Source organism: Tachypleus tridentatus, chromosome 1, assembly GCF_004210375.1.
Source record: "Tachypleus tridentatus isolate NWPU-2018 chromosome 1, ASM421037v1, whole genome shotgun sequence".
Lineage (NCBI taxonomy): Eukaryota > Metazoa > Arthropoda > Merostomata > Xiphosura > Limulidae > Tachypleus > Tachypleus tridentatus.
In genome coordinates this window covers 99,815,926-99,835,684 of record NC_134825.1, presented here as the reverse complement: position 1 = coordinate 99,835,684, position 19,759 = coordinate 99,815,926, and the positions used below count along the sequence as shown (strand labels likewise).

The 19,759-nt window shown below is 31.8% G+C and overlaps 1 protein-coding gene across 4 annotated transcripts in view; it reads left to right on the top strand.

Annotated features, from left to right (window-relative positions):
• Positions 1 to 18,731, top strand: part of LOC143256799 (alpha-mannosidase 2-like) — a 34,916-nt gene extending 16,185 nt beyond the window's left edge. For all 4 annotated transcript variants that reach the window (XM_076514491.1, XM_076514512.1, XM_076514494.1 and 1 more), the window contains one exon: positions 2,843 to 18,731. In XM_076514491.1, the coding sequence (XP_076370606.1) occupies positions 2,843 to 5,645 (2,803 nt within the window). In that variant the 3' untranslated portion in view covers positions 5,646 to 18,731. The remainder of the gene's footprint in view (positions 1 to 2,842) is intronic.
• Positions 18,732 to 19,759: the final 1,028 nt, after the last annotated feature.

Genomic DNA, 19,759 nt, shown 5'->3' with positions numbered 1-19,759 from the left:
CCAGGTTGAACATTTGGTGCAATTAGGTAACAACTGTCTTTTCAATCCCGTAGTTGTTCCTCATGCAATTGCTTGATGGAATCTAGGGCTGGAGCATGTAGACTCAGAACCAGGCATCGTATAGGTTGTTATGATGTCCAGCCATTCCAGGCAGTTAGCTATTTGAAACATTTCAGATAACATGATGGCGAGAAACCTACTTGAAGCAAAAATGTATGTTAGGATGGCTTGTATGGGTATTAACACTTTTACTAATTGAGCAGAGAACAACGTTTTGACCGTTTTTAGGTCATATTCAGGTTAACAAAGAGAGAGTTTGCAACTGACCATTACCAGGCACATGTCTTGGGGACAAGAGTGTAAATGGGTACGGGATTGTAAGGGGCATTGCAGTCAGGTGTTAGGTTAGTAATTAGTATAGGTATATTAGTTTAATTTTGGTTTTAGTTGTATAAGTACAGCTTCTTTGATTTTGCATTTGTTTATATTTGCTTCCCTACTTAGTATCTGGGTGTTTACTTGATTTACAGTGTTCAAAAATGTGTGGTGTTTTTTGTGTTCATTGAATCTAGTTTTATTTTTTTCATGTTAAGTATGCATAACCTCTAGATCATCCTAAATGAATATCAAAAATTTATTTTTCAGTAAAACTTTATATCTTAGTCCTTATTTTCTTTGTCTTTACATTAACTCTAACAAAATCATCAATGTAATACAATGAAATGAAAAGATAAAAATATCAAATGAAATTAAAAATTATTTTTTCTACAGTGAATGCCAGTTGTAACAGAAAATTAGTTTTTAATCCTGAGTTTCAGCTTTTAATTTTTTTACATTTGCTCTCGTCTAATTTTGTAGTTTTATTGTATTTTGAACTGTCTTTCACAAGCGAGAAGTAACTAAACTTCCATTTGGAGAACTTGGTCAATAAACTGTCATGTTTACATCATGTAGTTTTCTCAGATAGATTTTATAAATTTTTTGTTTAAACTTTGTTATTTAACTTTATGTTTTTAATTCTTCATTTTAAGTACTTTTGTCAAAAATTTACAATAACAAGTAGAAAATAAGTTGTGTAAAAAGTTATGTAGTGTAATATGTTTACTACATAATTAATATAAGTTTTTAAGGCAATTTATGGCTACAAGTAATATTGTGATATGAATTTTTTTCTACCAGGGCTATTGCAGTAATCTAAAAAAATAAATCTCTGTTGACTTGTTTACTTTTGTTTATATTTATAGTTATATTTTTCAGGGACCTGAAGTATCAAATTTTAATGTATGAAAGGTAACTGTCATATGTTAAAAAAGTAAACATTTTGAGAGATGAACTAACCAACTTAAATGTTTTTGTAATTAATAACAAAGTTTTCTTAGCAGAAAAAAATTTGGTAAAGATAGTCCTTTTTGTATGTATATATAACTACATAGATGCATTTTGTATAGTAAAGCATACTGAAAGTTTTAAGTGTTAGAAGGAACACCCTATATTTTAACAACTGAATCACATCAAGGTGGTGTTCTAGGGAACTGGCTTTAATGTGAGATTTTGTATAACTGTATTATTGAAAATATTTTAAAGTTATTGAAAATTAATTTACTTTGAAATCTAGCAAAAAAGGTTTTTTTTCTTAATTTATTTCTAAATTTCTGACTTAACCTGTCCAAGATAGATGATAAATTTGGCATATGTAACATCAGAGAAGTTTTCAGATTTTTTTCATTGAAAAATCATTCAATTTGGCTACCTTTCCATAGAGCAGTTTTGCTATTTTGTGGTTAAAAAGTATTTTATATGTTTTAAAACAGGAAATAGTGCAGAACACTACTGAAACCTCAGAAAATTATTGTGTGTATCCTATTACTTGCAACTACAAAGTGAAAAGGTGTTTTGAAGTGCAATAGATTAAGTTGCAACTATGATGGCATATTCTTTCAAAAGGTTGCCAAAGAAATGAGGGCAAAGAGAGTTTCCAAAAAAGTAAAAAGCCTAAAGTAATCTAGAAGCAAAAAGCAACTTTAACATTTTGGGTTTTTAGGATTGTAATCAGATATTAGGTTTACCTAATATCTGGAATGCTCACTATTATGCTATGATTGATCAGCTTATTAAAGGACATCAGTGGTTACAAACTACTCTTGGAGTTGTGCCATCTAATGCTTGGTCAATTGACCCATTTGGTCATTCATCTACTCTTCCATACTTGTTAAAATTAGCTGGAATGAAGAATATGTTTTTCTTTAGGCCATGTTATGTACTTTGTATGATACTACTTTTAATCAGAAGCTTCTTGTTATTATTTGCATTTAAAGCTTTTACTGAATATAGTTGTTAGTTCACATCTGAGTAGGTCAATTTTAAAAACCAGTTTGAAAGTTGTATCAAAATAATTTTCAGTTTTTATTATAGTTTGGGACTCTTTTGGACCCAAGTCTAAATGGTACAATAATCATATGTGAAAAACAATCATATCTGATAATGTATAAATGTATTACCATATTTTTTGGAAATCTGGCCTTGTTAAATCACAAAGTTAATAAATTTGTAAAGAAAAAATTTTGTGCAACTTCAAAATTAATTCATTTTTATCAACTTTTTTAATTCTAGTAGCTTATGTGTACTTAGATGAGGACTATGTAGGTAATTGCACTGAAAAATTTATGTTTGAGCAGTAATACATTGTTACTAAATTACTGGAATGGTTTAATATGAAATTAGCTTTGATTATAGGTGTAGCTCACCTTGTACAGAGCATATGCACATATTTATGGAAAGACTTAAACATGTATGGTATGTGTATGTAGTAGAAGGAAAATAAACTTTTGTCCTTTTATCCTAGATTGAAAAACCAACCACAATTACAAAAGATGGTGAAGGATCTTATCGATAACGGTCAGTTGGAAATTGTTACAGGAGGTTGGGTTATGACAGATGAAGCTGCTGCTCACTATTATGCTATGATTGATCAGCTTATTGAAGGACATCAGTGGTTACAAACTACTCTTGGAGTTGTGCCATCTAATGCTTGGTCAATTGACCCATTTGGTCATTCATCTACTCTTCCATACTTATTAAAATTAGCTGGAATGAAGAATATGTTCATTCAGAGGACACATTTTGCTTGGAAGCAGTACTTAGCAGAAAAGAAACAATTGGAATTCTGGTGGAAGCAAAACTTTAATTCCTTTTCTCAGAATCAGTTTCATGATAAAGATATTTTGTGTCATATGTCACCTTTTGACTTGTACAGCATCAAGCACAGCTGTGGTCCTCATCAGAGGGTCTGTCTAATGTTTGATTTTCGAAGGATTCCTGGAGAAATATCAGAAATTACAGCAGAAGAAATAAACAAACAAAATGTCCAAAAGCAAGCAAATCTTCTTGTAGGACAGTATGGTCGCCTTGGTTCTCTGTTCCCACACAATGTTGCACTAGTGTTAGTTGGAGATGATTTTCGCTACAATCATGAGGTAGAATGGGATCAACAATACAAGAACTACAAAAAGTTATTTAATTTTATCAATGCTAACAAAGATTATAATGTTGATATTAAGTTTGGTACTTTAGGGGATTATTTTCAAGAAGTTCATAAAAGAATGAGAAACTTGAACAATGATAAAATACCAACCTTGTTAGGAGATTTCTTCCCATATGGTGATGTATATGCAGATGGTAAACCATCTTATTGGACTGGCTATTTTACCACTCGTCCAATGTGGAAGAAATTCTGTAGGGATCTTGAAAGTTGGCTACGTAGTGCAGAGATCTTGTATAGTCTTGCAAAAGCAGTTGTTATTCAACAAGGAAATGCCCAGTTTCTTGAACTAATGCATCAAAATTATGAGCATCTGACCTTTGCTCGTCAAGCACTTGGGCTTTTCCAACACCATGATGCTATCACAGGGACCTCTAAACAAAGAGTTATGCATGACTATGGCCAGAAATTATTCAAAGGCTTTCAAGGTACAAAAGATGTTATTGCTACTACTGCTCAATTTCTTCTTTTCCAAAATATGACCATTAATCAAAGTGTAGATGACCAACAGATGTCAAAAATACCTAACTTGGTTCCTGATGACAAACGTTTATATTATGACAGTTTGCCAGAAAAAAATGTTCTCCTTGTTTCCACTTCTGAGGGACAAAAAATTGTCCTTTTTAATTCTTTTCCTTTTCATAGACATGAAGTGGTTCATGTTTTAGTTAAAAATCCTCATGTCCGAGTAGTAAATTCATCAAATAAAGAAGTTCTCTCACAAGTTAACCCTATTTGGAATAACTCAGCAGAAATTAGTGACAAAGTTTATCAGTTAAATTTCTTGGCAGACTTACTCCCTTTATCATTGTCAACATTCACAGTTTTAAACAGAGAAGAAAGCACAGACAAAAAATCAGAACCATCTGTGTCTGTGTTTGTCAATGATGCTTTGGGTTCATCTTTCCAGGACACTTTGTTTAACTTCCAGGTATTCCGTAATGAAAACATAGTCCTTAAATCTCCATACTTATCTGCCACTTTTTCCAAGTACACTGGACTACTTAAATCTTTACATCTCTTATCTCAGGATATCACAACTCAGATTGAAACTAAGTTTCTTTATTATAATTCTGAGGAGTTTCATAGTGGAGCATATTTATTTCAACCGAATCCAATAAGCCCAATCTTAAACATATCTGATACATTCCCTATTGTCCGATTGATTCAAGGTCATCTTATGTCTGAACTGACCACAACATATCCAAACACTGTGACCACAACATTTAGAGTGTATCATCTAGATGGGCTCTTAGGGGCAGGAATGGAGATTGAAACAAAATTTGACCTTTATAAACGCAGACAGTATAATTTGGAATTATTCATGAGACTAGAAAGTAATCTTGCAAGTGAAGACATTTTCTACACTGATTCTAATGGTTTCCAGATGACTCAACGAATCAGACATGGTCACATTCCTTTGGAGGCTAACTTTTATCCTGTGAGCACTGCTGCTTATATTGAAGATACACAAGCCCGTTTGACACTTCTCACATCAAATGCTCATGGTTGTACAAGTTCTCAGAGTGGGAACTTGGAAGTAGTTCTTGATCGTCGACTAGCGTTTGATGACAATCGTGGGTTAGGAGAAGGAGTGCTAGACAATAAACCAACTAATGCTCATTTTTGGTTGTTGCTAGAAGAACGTCAGAGGATCACTCCTGATAGAGAAATTCCCAATCTCAGTGTTTTGGGTCATGCCTTGTCTTCTATTTTGATTTATCCTGCTATAATCATGACATCTGAAGGCAGTGAAAAACATTTCAAAAGAAAATTCTTGTCTTTTGTTCAAACTCCATTTCCATGTGATGTTCATTTAGTCAACTTACGTACATTACCAACTGTGGATAATTTTAATAAGCCGTCCAATAGCAGTCTACTAATTCTTCATCGTCAAGGACATACATGTCATGTGAGATCCCATGTTCCTGGCTACTGTGCACATTATCCTTCCAAAGTGAGATTAAGTGAACTAAGTCATGTTCAGGTGGAATCCATATATAAAACTTCTCTTACAGGAATCCATATGTTGCAGAAAATCTTGCAAGTGACTGACATTCAAATCCAACCAATGGAAGTGCACACATACAACATCACTTTTATTTGATGATAGAGTAGATGAGAATAATGCATTCTCACAATCAACTAATTTTTTTGCAGTTTTTAAGCATCCCAGTGTCTGTTAGGAGTTTCTAAATCTATATGATTCATTATGATAAATCTTGGTTATTACTGTTGCTCAAATTATTAAAGAAAAATAATTTTATTGTAGTTATTGTTGCTTAGATAAATGTTTATGCATTTTTACCCTTTTTCTTGCCTTGAATCTTGGAAATTTTGCAAGGAAAGCATTAACCAAAGGTATTTTTGTTCCTATAAAAGCTTGAAGATTATAAGTGCTGAATTTTTCTCTGCAAGTTTGAAAGAGCTGTTTTGTTATTTTATGGACTAAATTAATTTTCTATATGGATGTTGCTAGTTCATATTAGCAGATAAATAACTAAAATTATGTTTGGAATGATTTTTAATTCTCCATTTATATAGTGAAGAATGTTGAATTATATGGACATGTAACTGTGCAAGAGTAATTGATGATGTTTTTATTTTTGAGGTTTAATGTTTAATGAAATTCTCAAACACTTGAATTATAATAGATATTTGTTAAATTTCAGCATAGGATGTGAAATTGTTAACTTGAGAATTAGATTGTCAGTCGTCTTACAGGTTTATTTGTGCAATGTAGTTTGAATACTTTTGTTTTATTTCTTCTTGATAAAAAATAACTACAGTTTTTGAGAAATTGTGTGCATAATAACAGAGTTTGAAGTAATTATTTTGCTTTGTTTGACAAAATTCATAAATTTTGTCTAAAGAACTGGCCAGAAAAAAATAATTTTTAGCAGTTCTACTGTTATAAAATTGTTTAAACTGGATTAATTTTGCATTTATCAATCAGAAAAATTCAGCAAAGAAATATTTACTACAGTTATAAATGTTTCTGCATTATTCGTAAAAATAATTTGGTTTAATGCTAACACAGACATGGGCAACTGAACTTGGAAAAACAACTGTACTATATATTGTATGTCTTATGTCCTTCTCTTGCATACTCTATATTTTCTTTTCTGTTCCTAACTTAATGAATCACAATCACTTGAAAGTTTTCAAGTTTGACCCTGGGGAAGAAAGTTCCATCTTAAAAAAGCACTTGGGTTATAATGTTTTGTATTTTTGCCTTTATTGGATTATTTGAAAATGCATTTTTCTAACATCTTGATTGAGTATTTGTTTAGTAGTGTTCAAATTGATTAGGGCACCTCAACAGCTTTCATTTATGATCTTTAGACTTATAATACGAGGGCTGTTCAAAAAATACGCGGATTGACGTCATAAAACAAAATGTACTTTATTTAGAAGTTACAGGTCTGGGATCCATTCAAAGTACTCTCCTCCCCAATGCACACACTTATTTCAACGGCGTTTCCACTTGTTGAAACAGTCCTGGTACGCTTCTTTTCTAATGTCCTCCAGCTCCTTCGTCGCATTTGCCTTAATCTCGGGAATCGTCTCAAATCTTCTTCCTTTCTAGGGTCTTTTGAGTTTGGGGAACAAGAAAAAATTGCAAGGAGCAAGGTCAGGTGAGTAGGGGGGATGGGGAAGAACAGTGATCGAGTGTTTGGCCAAAAACTCACGAGTTCTGAGGCACAAATTTCGCAGCAACGTGGTGCATCTTCAATTTTTCGGTCAAAATCTTGTAACAAGATCCAACTGATATCCCACACTCTTCAGCAAGCTCCCTGACAGTCAGACATCGATTTGCCTGCACCAGGGTGTTGATTTTGTCGACGTGTGGGTTGTCAATTGACGTGGAAGGACATCCAGGACGCTCATCATCTTCAATAGACTGTCGACCATCCTTAAAATGTTCATGCCACTTGAAACATGCCGTATGCTTCATAGCAACATCACCGTAAGCCGTGTTAAGCATAGCAAAAGTTTCAGTTGCAGATTTTCCAAGTTTAACACAAAATTCCACAGCAAGTCATTGCTCCTTCAGGTCATTCATTCTGAAATCCGCCAAATGAAAAAATCGCACTTCACTTAAAACCTCGTAGCTAATACACAAATGAAGATATCTACAATCGGGAAATGGCGTCGTAATCAGCTGATCTGTGCAAACCTAGCGAAACCAAGCGAATTCCCCTGGAACCAACTGGAGCCGCACAATTCAAACAGTCCACGTATTTTCTGAACAGACCTCGTAGTCATTAATTTCATATATAAATTTACTTGCAATTATTGCAAATTAATCTTACTGTAAATTATTACAAAATTAATAAACATAATCAATAAATTTCTTTAATGTTAGTGTTTAGTGGGGTTACTAGTGGCATCTTCATCATATTCTGTGTTTTTTCTTATCATGGTTTTTAGTATAATTTAATTCCATTTTCTCCAGTATATCTTGTACATTTGTCAAGCATGGAGTCCAGTAAGTCCCAGATTTTAAGGAGTTTTAGATCTGGATAATGTAGTGGGCTTTCTATTCACTGGAGATCCTCTGAGCTTTCTTGCCATTTTATTGAAATATATTATGAATCGTCATATTTTTCAAATGTAACGTTCTGCTCAGTCCACTCCTGGTACAGCGGTAAGTCTATGGATTTACAATGCTAACATCAGGGGTTCGATACATCATGGCCGACTCAGCTGATAGCCCCAGTGTGGCTTTGCTCTAAGAAAAACACACACACATTCTGCTCAGTCATCTTCTCTTCAAAGGGTATATACAGTCATGTGAAAACGTTAGGACACCCTATGAAAGCCTGTGTATTTGTGTAACATTTTTGGATATATAGATATTTAATCTCAATTTCAACAATACTGAGACATGGGAATATAACTAAACAATTAAAACTGAAGAAAAGACTTTTCAAGATCTTCTGTAAATGTAATTCTACAAAAATGCATATTCGAACTGAGGAAAATGTTAGGACACCCTACCCCTAATGGCTAGTGTTACCCCCTTTGGCTGAAATAACTGCAGTGAGATGCTTCTTGTAGCCATCTACCAGTCTGACATTGGTCTGAAGAAAGTTTGCCCCATTCCTCAATGCAGAATTCTTTAAGCTGTGAGATGTTTGAGGGGTTTCTTGCATGTACAGTCTGTTTCAAGTCACCCCACAGCATTTCAATGGGATTAAGATCTGGGCTTTGACTCAGCCATTCCAGGACTCTCCATTTCTTAGTATTCAGTCAGTCCTTGGTGGATTTACTGGTATGTTTTGGGTCATTGTCATGTTGCAGGGTCCAGTTCCACTTCAGCTTTAATTTTCGTACAGATGGACTCGCATGTTCCTCAAGCACCCTCTGATACACAGTATAATTCATGGTGGATTCTATGATTGTGAGCTGTCCAGGGCCTGCTGCAGCAAAGCGTTCCCAAACCATGACACTTCCACCTCCATGCTTCACAGTTGGTATGAGGTTCTTTTCCTGGAATGATGCTGTATTTGGTTTATGCCAAACATGTCCTCTGTTTTGGTGATTAAATAATTTAATTTTGGACTCATCTGTCCAAAATACATTATTCCAGAAGTTCTGGTCTTCATCTATATTCTCTTTTTGGTCTTGATGTTTCTCTTAGAGAGCAAAGGTTTCCTCCTTGCACACCTCCCATGCAAGTTAAACTTGTGCAGTCTCTTTCTGAGTGTAAAGGCATGCACTTTCACATCAACAGTAGCCAGAGCCTGCTGTTGGTCCCATAATGACACTTTAGGGTGTTTGGACACCTCTTTTAACATCTTGCGGTCTGCTCTCAGGGTGAACTTGCTTGGACGACCAGACCTGGGCATGTTAGCAGTTTTGAAAGTCCTCCACTTGACTGTTTTCTGGACAGTGGAATGGTTGATTTCAAAATCTTTTGGGATCTTTTTATATCCCTTACCAGACTCATAAGCTGCTACAATTTTCTTTCTGAAGGCTTCAGACATCTCTTTTGCTCTCACCATGGTGCTCACTCTCACTTCAACAGTCAGGAGCACACCAAACTAAATGTCTGAGGTTTAAATAGGGCAAGCCTCATTCAAAATGCTGAGTAACGAACTTCTAATCATGTGCACCTGGTGTGATACATATGTGTGTGAGTTGAGCCATTTTAAGTGGGAATAATTGTGGGGGTGCCCTAACGTTTTGTAGAATTACATTTACAGAAGATCTTGAAAAGTCTTTTCTTCAGTTTTAATTGTTTAGTTATATTCCTATAATCACTCAGTATTGTTGAAATTGAGATTAAATATCTATATGGCTAAAAATGTTACAAAAATACACAGGCTTTCATAAGGTGTCCTAACTTTTTCACATGACTGTATATGACCAACACCATTTGTAGATATTACTTTACAGAATATTCACAGAGCCTTCATACTTAAATGCTGTCACAAGGCATACATTTTCCAACCTCTTGGTGATTATTTGGAGAACATATACTTATTGGAATTAATCAATTCACAGGCAACATTATCCATGTAAAGCAACTTTTGCCATTGTTTTCAAGGTGAGGATAAATGTTTGTTTGCAGAAGCTGCCCTCTTCACTGTATTCTCTTTGCACAGAAAGGGCTTTATTATTGCTTCTCTTCTGTCAAAGACCACATTTTTGCAGAATTCTTGAGACTGTATGTCATGGAACTTTATCAGTATGTTAATGTTTATCAAGGTTTTTGTAGTTTTTTTTCATGGAATTAGTTTTAAGATATGTAACATCTCTTTAAGTGAGCTTTTTCTCTCATCTTTTGCTTTATATGATATTATAATACTGAGTTTACTTGTATCTATTCAGTGTATATATCAGTTCAATGAAATTGGTATATAGCTAATATCTTGTGCAGTTTTTCTTAAACTTCATCCAGCTGTATTTAAAGATTTAAATTAATTCTGTCAAAGGATGTTAATTCTGTTTGTTTTGGCATTTAAATGGCTACACTACACTATATTAGCTATACAGGATTATGTTTTTAAGAAAAAGAGGAAAAAAAAAAGTACTTTATATGAATGTCTACATTACAAATCCAGAATTTAAAGATGTGGATGATGAATAGTATTGAAGCTAAAAGCAGTCATCTGTGATAGTGGTGGACTAGAGGGAAAGCAGCTAGTTATCACCCCCCCCCCCCCAAGTCTTGGGCTACTCTTTTACCAAGGAATAATGGGATTGACCATCACCTTATAATGCCCCACAGCTGAAATGGCAAGAATGTTTGTGACTGGGATTTAAACCCACAATCCTCAAATTATGAGTCAAGCACACTAGCCACCTGGCCATGCTGGGCCTCCAGCTTTGTAAACTACAACTGATAGGGACTCATGGATAATTTATATGGGTAGTAAAGTATACAATAAAGAAAAGAACTGCTTATTAGATCAATAATGCATGTTTTGAGAATAGCTAAAATTAATGTAAGCTCCCTAATAATTAGGGCATTATAAAGTACATGAAGTATTTAAAAGATTGTTCAATACTTTTGAAAGTTGAAAAAAATTATTCTTGCAATAAGATGATGGTAGGGTTATTATATGTGCTACCATTGGTTAACCAGACTGTAAAACAAATAATGATGGCAAACACAAGTGTGTGGAGGGCATAAACACATTAGTCAGCCTGTGTACGCAGGTGAGTCAGACCCCAAACAAAGGAAATAACTGGCTTAATCAGTCATATAACTAATTGCATTACAGAATAACCTCATGTGGCAAAGCTTAAAATGATAAGGAAATAAAGTAAGAAACAATTAGAAGTTTATTTCATTTAAAGGAAACAAGAAAACTTATTATTTTTTTTTTTTTTGTGAATGAGTAATGCAAAGTGCTCCCAAAGTAAAATATAACATCCTCATATGATGTCAGGGATGTCACTTTCAAAGTGTTTATAAATTACCACAATCTTCATCAATTGAATTGTAGCTTCAGAAGGAACAGTGTAAATAAACCATTTTATGTAATTTTAATTTCCAATGACTAAATATTCATGCCCACACCATTAGAAAGATGTATAGAAAACCTGAGGACAGTTGCTTCAGAATTGCTAAATATTTTGCAGGTCTAGATCCATATTATAATATAGGTGGTTTATTTCATAGGCACAACAAATTGAAACCAAAGGAGTAATGAGGTGTTTTAATAAATTATCTCACAGCCATATATATGTGAAATTAAGGACCAATTTTCTATATTCACACCATAGTAATTTTGTTAAGAACAAATTGCTGTTAGCTTTAAAATTATTTGGATTCTCTGGAGGCTCTGAAGAATGGAGTAGGTAGTAACAGTTTTAATCTTTCACAATATAGGCTCTTGAGATCTTAACCATAAAAGGGTCAAAACCTGTCTTATTTATGAGAACATTAATGTATTAAATGATGGAAGATTATTTAAGTGAAACATTCAACTTACATGTACAATACAGTATTGACTGTAGTTAAGTAATTGTTAGGTTACCATAGAGAGATGGTAAACTTGTGAATGTAACTCCTTGAAATGTAAATTTTAAAAATGTGGGAATGTTTTGATTGAAATTTTTAAGGAGGAATGTATAAGTGACATGCACACGATATTTTACAAAAACTTGTACCTCAAGAGTATTTGTGCCAATATTAATTGTCAGTGTTATAATAAAAATTGTTTCAAAGATATAAAAACCCACTAGAGGATGTGGTTGCATACCTTCTCAAAATGATGCTTTTTCCTGGCTTTTAAGTGTTTTTACAAATACTCCATAATTCTGTGTGCTCTTGAATTTTTTTAGTTAATTATTTCTTTCATTATTTTTTGTTTACATTTTGACTTTGTAAAATATTTTGTATTCCTGTTTATAGATTTATGTATGTTCTTACTTTTCAATGTAATGTAGCACTGAAATTTGCAATATTAGTTTTACATACTAGTTGAGAAATTGAGAGAGACAGCAAATTGTTATCAGTAGTTGCTTTGAACTTAAAGCAAAAGCATATTTCATGTAAAAGATATCCTAGATTATATTTTTACTGTTCAGCTTGAAATTCTTTGTCTGTTTTTAGTAGGTAATCTTTGTAGCCTTCATAATCTAGTATGTACTACTATTTAATTCTATCATGGTTTATTGACTGGTGTAGTAAAATAATGTAAGCTAAACTTTTTGGACTACTCTGTTTAAGGTAGATTTGCTCATGTATATCTAATTAGTTACTTGTTCAATAACTACAGTGATTTAAATGTTAAACACAGAGGACAGGTACACCAAGCTCATTTGTCAGTGGTAAAGCTACAGTGTATTGAAACATGTCTGTATTTACATGTGTATTTAGAAATGTGGTTTCCTTGTTGGATCATTTTCAAAAATAAGAAACTTTTGAATTATGGAAATCAGTCATCTTTTTGAAGATGTGAGAGTGCAGTTTCTTATCAAACAAAATTATAACATTGATTCTTAGCTTACACGTGTTTTTACTCTCATTGTTCTTAAGCTTGAAAATGGATTGGTGCAGTGTTCATCAGCCTGTCCAGGAGGTCAGTTTAGAGTGGGCTTATCAATTAGACACCGTTGTGGAAAAGATATCAAGTTAGATGCACATGTGTACCTATGGCATGAGTTAAATGTGCCTTTTTAAAATTGTAGGATAACACACAGTTCTTCAGTTAACTTGTATAGTGTACCTGTTGAGAAAATATGTCTTTATAGACTTTTCAAAATTTAAATTAGATTAAAAGAAATTAACATTTCATGCATTGTAACTTGGTTTTTAGCAGTTCAAAAACTATTAAAAATCAAATTTTTCTTGTCAAACAATTATTCATAGAGATGACCAATATTTGCATTTGTTCCACTTGGTCAGTTGACAGTTATGTTAATGATGCTCTTACATAAGCAAACAAAATGTATTTAATAGATGGGAAACTAGTACTACGACACTTTGTTTGGAAGTATATTTGTACCTTGGTGTTACGTGAAACAAAATCTTTAGGAATGAATGAAACTTGAAGTAGAAACTGTGAAGCTACGTGCATATCATTATGTCAGAAGTCAAAGATTTTGCAACAGCAAGTTTGCTGAGAGAGAGATCAACATAAGATAATAAGGGTTTTTAGTTCAATAAAAAAATGGATAAATATGTTACTAAGGTAGATAAGTAAATGAAGTATAGTGGTTTATTGATTTATATTTAACAGAATTTATTATCAATAATAATCAATAATCAGTAGTTTACTAGAGAGAGAGGTTTGTGTATGTATGTATGTAAGCCTGCAGTACTCTGACCCCTCGGAAAAAGTAGCATCATATCTTCGTTATTAAGAATTAGAAAACATAAACGTAAATTTTCAGTATTTTGATTGCTCCAAAAAGTGACAACATATATTTGCTTTTAAGAATGAAAAACCGTAAATAGTGGTCAGATTGAAATTCATAAAAAAATGGCCAAAAATTAATGTTTTAAATTTTGCTAAATTATTCACAAAATATAAATACATTTCAGATCAAAATAAACATTTAATAATACAATTAAGAAAAAATATTTATTATCTAATTAAAAGAAAAAAAAATTTAAGTGTTTTTCTACTGAAAAAACTATCACAAGATAAATATTAATTTTAAAAATAGAAAATTATATTCTCTTTATATATTTTTTATATATTTATCTTATAAATATTAATTAGTGAAACAGGAAAAATGTATTCTATATATTCAATATTCAACCAAAATGAGACACAAAGGAAAAACAAAAATTGATACAGAATTAGATTGGCCATTGATTCGTCTTGCTTGATCCACTGCTCAATTATTTACTGGCATGCATGCACTCGCACTCAGACTGTAAGGAAATGAGTGAAGAAAAAACATCAAATCTTAATCTTGATATTCTTACACTGAATTTTCTGTCCAATCCATATTTCTTCCGTATTCCTTCCATATTTTTCTTTCCTTTTCCTGTTATTTTCATTTTTCCTTTCTTTACACCCTCCCTTTTTCTTCTTCATTCTCTCTCCAAGAACATATGGTTTTCCCTAAAGTTGGGGTCTTATAAACTCCTGATCCTCCATGGCCTGTAGGCGTGTATGTATAGTAATTGGTGTAAATAATTGAAATATTGTATAAACATAACTTTAATAAAATGTCTACAAAAAAAGTATGGGGAATTTTGTTTGCTTGCACATGTTACAAATATGAAAATCTCTAATAAAGTGTAAAATTAAGAGGACATAAGTAACATTATTGATAATAGTGAACACCTTATAGTGTATATTGTATAACATTAATTCACCCCAGAGGTCTTCAAAACATTTCAGAATAACAATATACGAGATTTTAGATTTTTTACTGTATTTATTGAATCATAGAAGCATAAAATATTCAGTCTTATTAATAGATTCTATTGTTTAATATTTCACAACTCTAGAGATAAAGAATATCGTAGATTTGGAATTTTACACGTTCATTTAGTAAAAACAAATTTAACAAAAATATATGTTTAAAACATAAGTGATTTATTGAAAAAGGCATAAACAGATTTCCTAGAAATTAATATATATAGATGTAGTTGTTTAGTAGGATACTTGGTTTTAAAACAGAGTTTTATGCCTTGCTTTCTTTAGGTTTAAACTAAATCTGTTTTTGTGTGGATGACTTTTAGGTAGAGTAGGGATTATAATTTTGATTTTCATTTTATTTCTTGCAGTGGTTTCAACAAATGTATTTCTTCACTACTTTTTACTTCTGTATTAACTGGGTTACCTGGAACCTTTTTTTAATGCCATTGGTGTTTATATATTTTAGTAAAATTAAAAATTGTTAACTACTTTTAACAACAGTATGAAATCACATACTAAACTTCTGAAAGTGTACTTTTTGTTAGCTTCAAGCTTAACTTTTATAGTTTTAATTATGTTTTTATTTCTTCTGTGCCACTAAAAGTTATTTTTAAGTCTAGTATGAGAGTTTGTGGTATGAGAGTAATGTCATAGTTAATTTTAGGATGAATTTCAAAAATACTTTTTTCCTGCTGTACAATATAATTTGCACATATTTTTGTTACTGTTTCTCTTTCAAGATTTGTATGAACACTGAACAACATCATATTCAAATCTACGTTTTAGTTCTGAAGTGTGAGAGATTGTTGATGTGCAAACTTATGAAGGTGAAGTTTGTTTATAATAGATATATAGGGGTTTTATTTAATGAGGAGGTAATCCATTATCCATGGTCAGGCTTCACTTCAGAAAAATTTAAATGCCATTAAATGTAGTGTATTGTGAGTTACACCAACAGTGTTTTTCAAAAAAATGGTGAATAGATTTTATTGTTTTACTAATAAAAGAATTGTAGATCATTTAAATTGAAAGAGTTTGGAATTTAAACATAATTAATATGATAATATGGAACTGATAATATAAAATTGGGTTTGTAGTAAGAGTTTTAGTATACACAAGTTGGTGATTTTTGTCAGTCTTTGCAAGTACTGATTTAAAAGGATTTTTGCTTTATTCAAGCAATGTCGTGCATGTCTAAGGTCTAATTTCTTGTAAGTGCTGAAATGTGAAAGAGGAAATAAGAATTTGTGTGTAATTCATTCATATTTATATAAGGTGACTAAGTATAATGCTCCAGGAAGTAAAAGATTTATATGATTATTCTAACAGAAACAATTTAAAATGATACAAGCTAAATATCTTTCAGATAGGGTTAATATCTTTGTGGTGCTTATTAATCCCATAAGGTGTGTATTTTTGTGTTATTTCTGTTTCTATAATTGGTTTATCCAATCTTTTTTTTTAAATTTCTCCTGACGGACTGGGTCTGTTTTAGGGAGTATTTATTATGTTATGTATGTTTGTTTTGTATGTTTTAATTTTGTGATGGTAGTATTGTATGCTGTCTCTTTCAGTGGTCTGTGCAGTTCTGTTTTGTTATGTAGTACTTTCTGTTCCTATGGCTGTTGTATTATGTTGTTTTAGTGATGCTACTCTATTCTGTGCTGTGTAGTACTCTCTCTCTTTATAGTCCCACATTACTACTACATTGGTTGTATTTATTCTATGCTCTTTGTGGTATTTTGAATTCCCTGGGTGAATGACTCTGGTTATATGATGATATAGATGTATTTCTAGTTTTTCGGATGGATGTGCCTGTACATTATACAATTTTTATGAAAAGGGAACCTTTATCTTTTAGTACTGTTATGTTCTCTCTTATTCTAATAGTTATTGACATTGTAAAAAAATAAAAAAGGGTATAAATGTAAATTTGATTTGTTCAAATATTGAACTGTGAAATTATGGCCAAATCTTATATATAAAGAAACTTCTTTGAATATATTATATAAATATGGTTCATGCTTTAACTTGTTTATATACCACATGTAAGATGTTTTAATACTACTTATAATTTAAGATTCAATTGTATTAACTAATTACTTTATGTTTGTTGGTGTTATTTGTTAAAGGTTAAATTTAGCCTGGTAAAATGCACTTTATTTTTGTTCAGATTACTTATCATTGCTAGTATTTATGGCATTGTTACTATGGAAATGAAATGTTGTTGGTGAAGATGAGTAGTTGTTTGTAGCTAACATTGTGCATCATTTTGAAGATATGTAGGCTAGCAATGCCTAGTATTTAGTTGAGCTAAACTTCTATGATTAATTTAATCATTCTAAAAAACTATTTTTAGTTACTTTTAAAGTGATACACATGGAAGAAAAAATATGAAATCAAATGCTGTAATATGTATATTTAAATAATTAAAAAATCTGCTGATGAGGGTTGAATAAGGAACATTAAAGTTGAGTACACAGTGAGTTTTTTAATACTCTTTACTAAAGAAACAGAAACATATTTACCTACATAATAGTAAATACCTAGTATTTTTCTGAGCTTAAGTAAAGTAATAGTATCAAAATTTTATTTAGTATTTTTATGTACATGTGCCAGATGTGGTTGTGCCCTAAAATTTCTAAATGTATTTAACAACAGAAGCTTTGAAACTGCCTAAGACATTATTATGTTTATAGTAAATTGGATTTTAGAGAAATGTCAAACTGTTTGCCACAGTAGACAATATGTGGTATACATCTATATTTGAAGGTTGAAAAATGTTGCTTTACTTAATTTGAGTATGTATTTCAGGATTTGTCTTTTTTTTTTTTTCAATAAAATGTTTATGTATATTGTGTTAGAAACTGAAATATTTTTACTTGCAAGTCATTTCATTGACACTAAAATTTACTTGAGGTACCAAAGTGTTGAGACTTCTACACCTTCTGTGAAGTCGGTTTCTTTGTTTAGTTAATTATAAGGACCACTGATATCAATTACAATGGCCCAAGGGTGAATTTTGTAGTAATAAAGTTAAGGTTCAGCAAATATACCAAAAAGTTAGGTTTACATACAGATTTCATACAATTTAAAGTAACATGTGATATCAACTGAATGATAAAAAATATAGTATATGTTGACTATCATTATTATGTTTGAAAGTTACATATCTATTATATTTGAGACTTCATTGTAAATAAACATGAACAGGTAGAATTGGACCAGTTGTAAGTATAATTTTTTAAAGGTGTGGATGTATTTATTTAATTAACTTGTTTTGGTGGACAAATACTGCTCTTTCTAGTAATAAAATATTCTAAACTTTTGTAATTTTCATGTGTGGTAGAAGACATTAAACTTGCATATCAGCTGCCTTTCTTGTTAATGATACAAACAATTAACAATTATTTTACAAAACAGTAATTGTAATGGATTGAATGATAATACTTTTATCAGAACATTGTTCTTGTTTCAGTAATCTTCCGTACAAACAAGCTATAAACTAATAATAGTATGTAAGCATATATGCACATTCTGAAAAATTGTGTTACTTATTTTAACTGGAGTTCAGAGTTTTCTGCTATCATTATTTTGTAACATTTTGGCTATTGTAAAGTGAACTTTTATTTGTATTTTTATATACAAGTTTAATACGTTTATTCAAGCAGTGCTTTAAGTATATATACTTAAGTATTTAACTGTTGTTGGTAAGGATTTAAGTAAACAAGTTTGACTTGCATTATATTCTAGATAGAAATACTTTCACAATTATGTGAAATATACTAATGTGGGTAAATCTTTTACGTGTTTTCTTGAAGTTTTCAAAGATGTATTAAATGTCAGTTTATTTTTGAAATTGCTTATGATGATTGTTTATTTTGCCTAATACGTAGTAAAAGTTATTCATATCGCTTACGCTTTAACAAATTTATGTTAAGATTTAAACCTAAGATGATAGAAACTCCTATTATGTCTTAAACATATTAATTAACGACTGCCTTCCTGATGAACTAACATAAAATGCTAGAAACTGTACGATGAAACAGTTAAGTTGTTAGTGTCTCTTTCAATGTACAATTAAAGTTTCTGAAATTTTCAAACGTTTCAGAAATGTAGAAATCATACACGTCAGCATTACAGTATATAATTTACGCCGATTCATCAGGCCAGAGTGCTCCACGTTCTCAGGCTCAGCTCATTAATCTCTCCAAATACTTCTTTCGAAATCTGTATATACAGTCATTCAATAAATAGTTATATAATGAAACAACTTAGGTCATTTTATACAGTATTGAGTACTTACGCATGCGTTTGCCATGAAAAAAATTTAAATATTCAGATCTCTCAAAGAATAACGTAGATCTACAACACTTCTAATAACGCAAGAAATCTTTCCTTCGCTTCCTTCAGGTAGATTGGCCAACTCGATAAAGTAGTTCGTTTTCGTCGTGTTGTGTATTGGCCTGGCATGGCCAGGTGGGTTAAGGCGTTCGACTCCTGATCTGAGGGTCGTGAGGGCGTTATTACGTTGCAGTCAATCCAACTATTCGTTGATGAGAGTAGCCTAAGAGTTAGCGGTGGGTAGTGATGAGTAGCTGCCTTCCTCTAGTCTAATCAATTGTTTATCATTTTCTACAAGTATGGATTTACCAAACTGACAATAAACTGTTTCTAAAAAATAAATCATAACGGTTTTATTGAATGTTATTAAACTGTTTAGGCATACAAAATAATATCAACTAATTGCGATTTTTCTTTTTTCACTACTTGAATAGTTTTTAAAAAGTGGTCTAAGAGTTGGTGGTGGGTCTTATTAAGTCACTAACTTCTATCTAGTTATCATTTCAAAATTTGGAACTGCTATGTGCAAGTAGCCCGT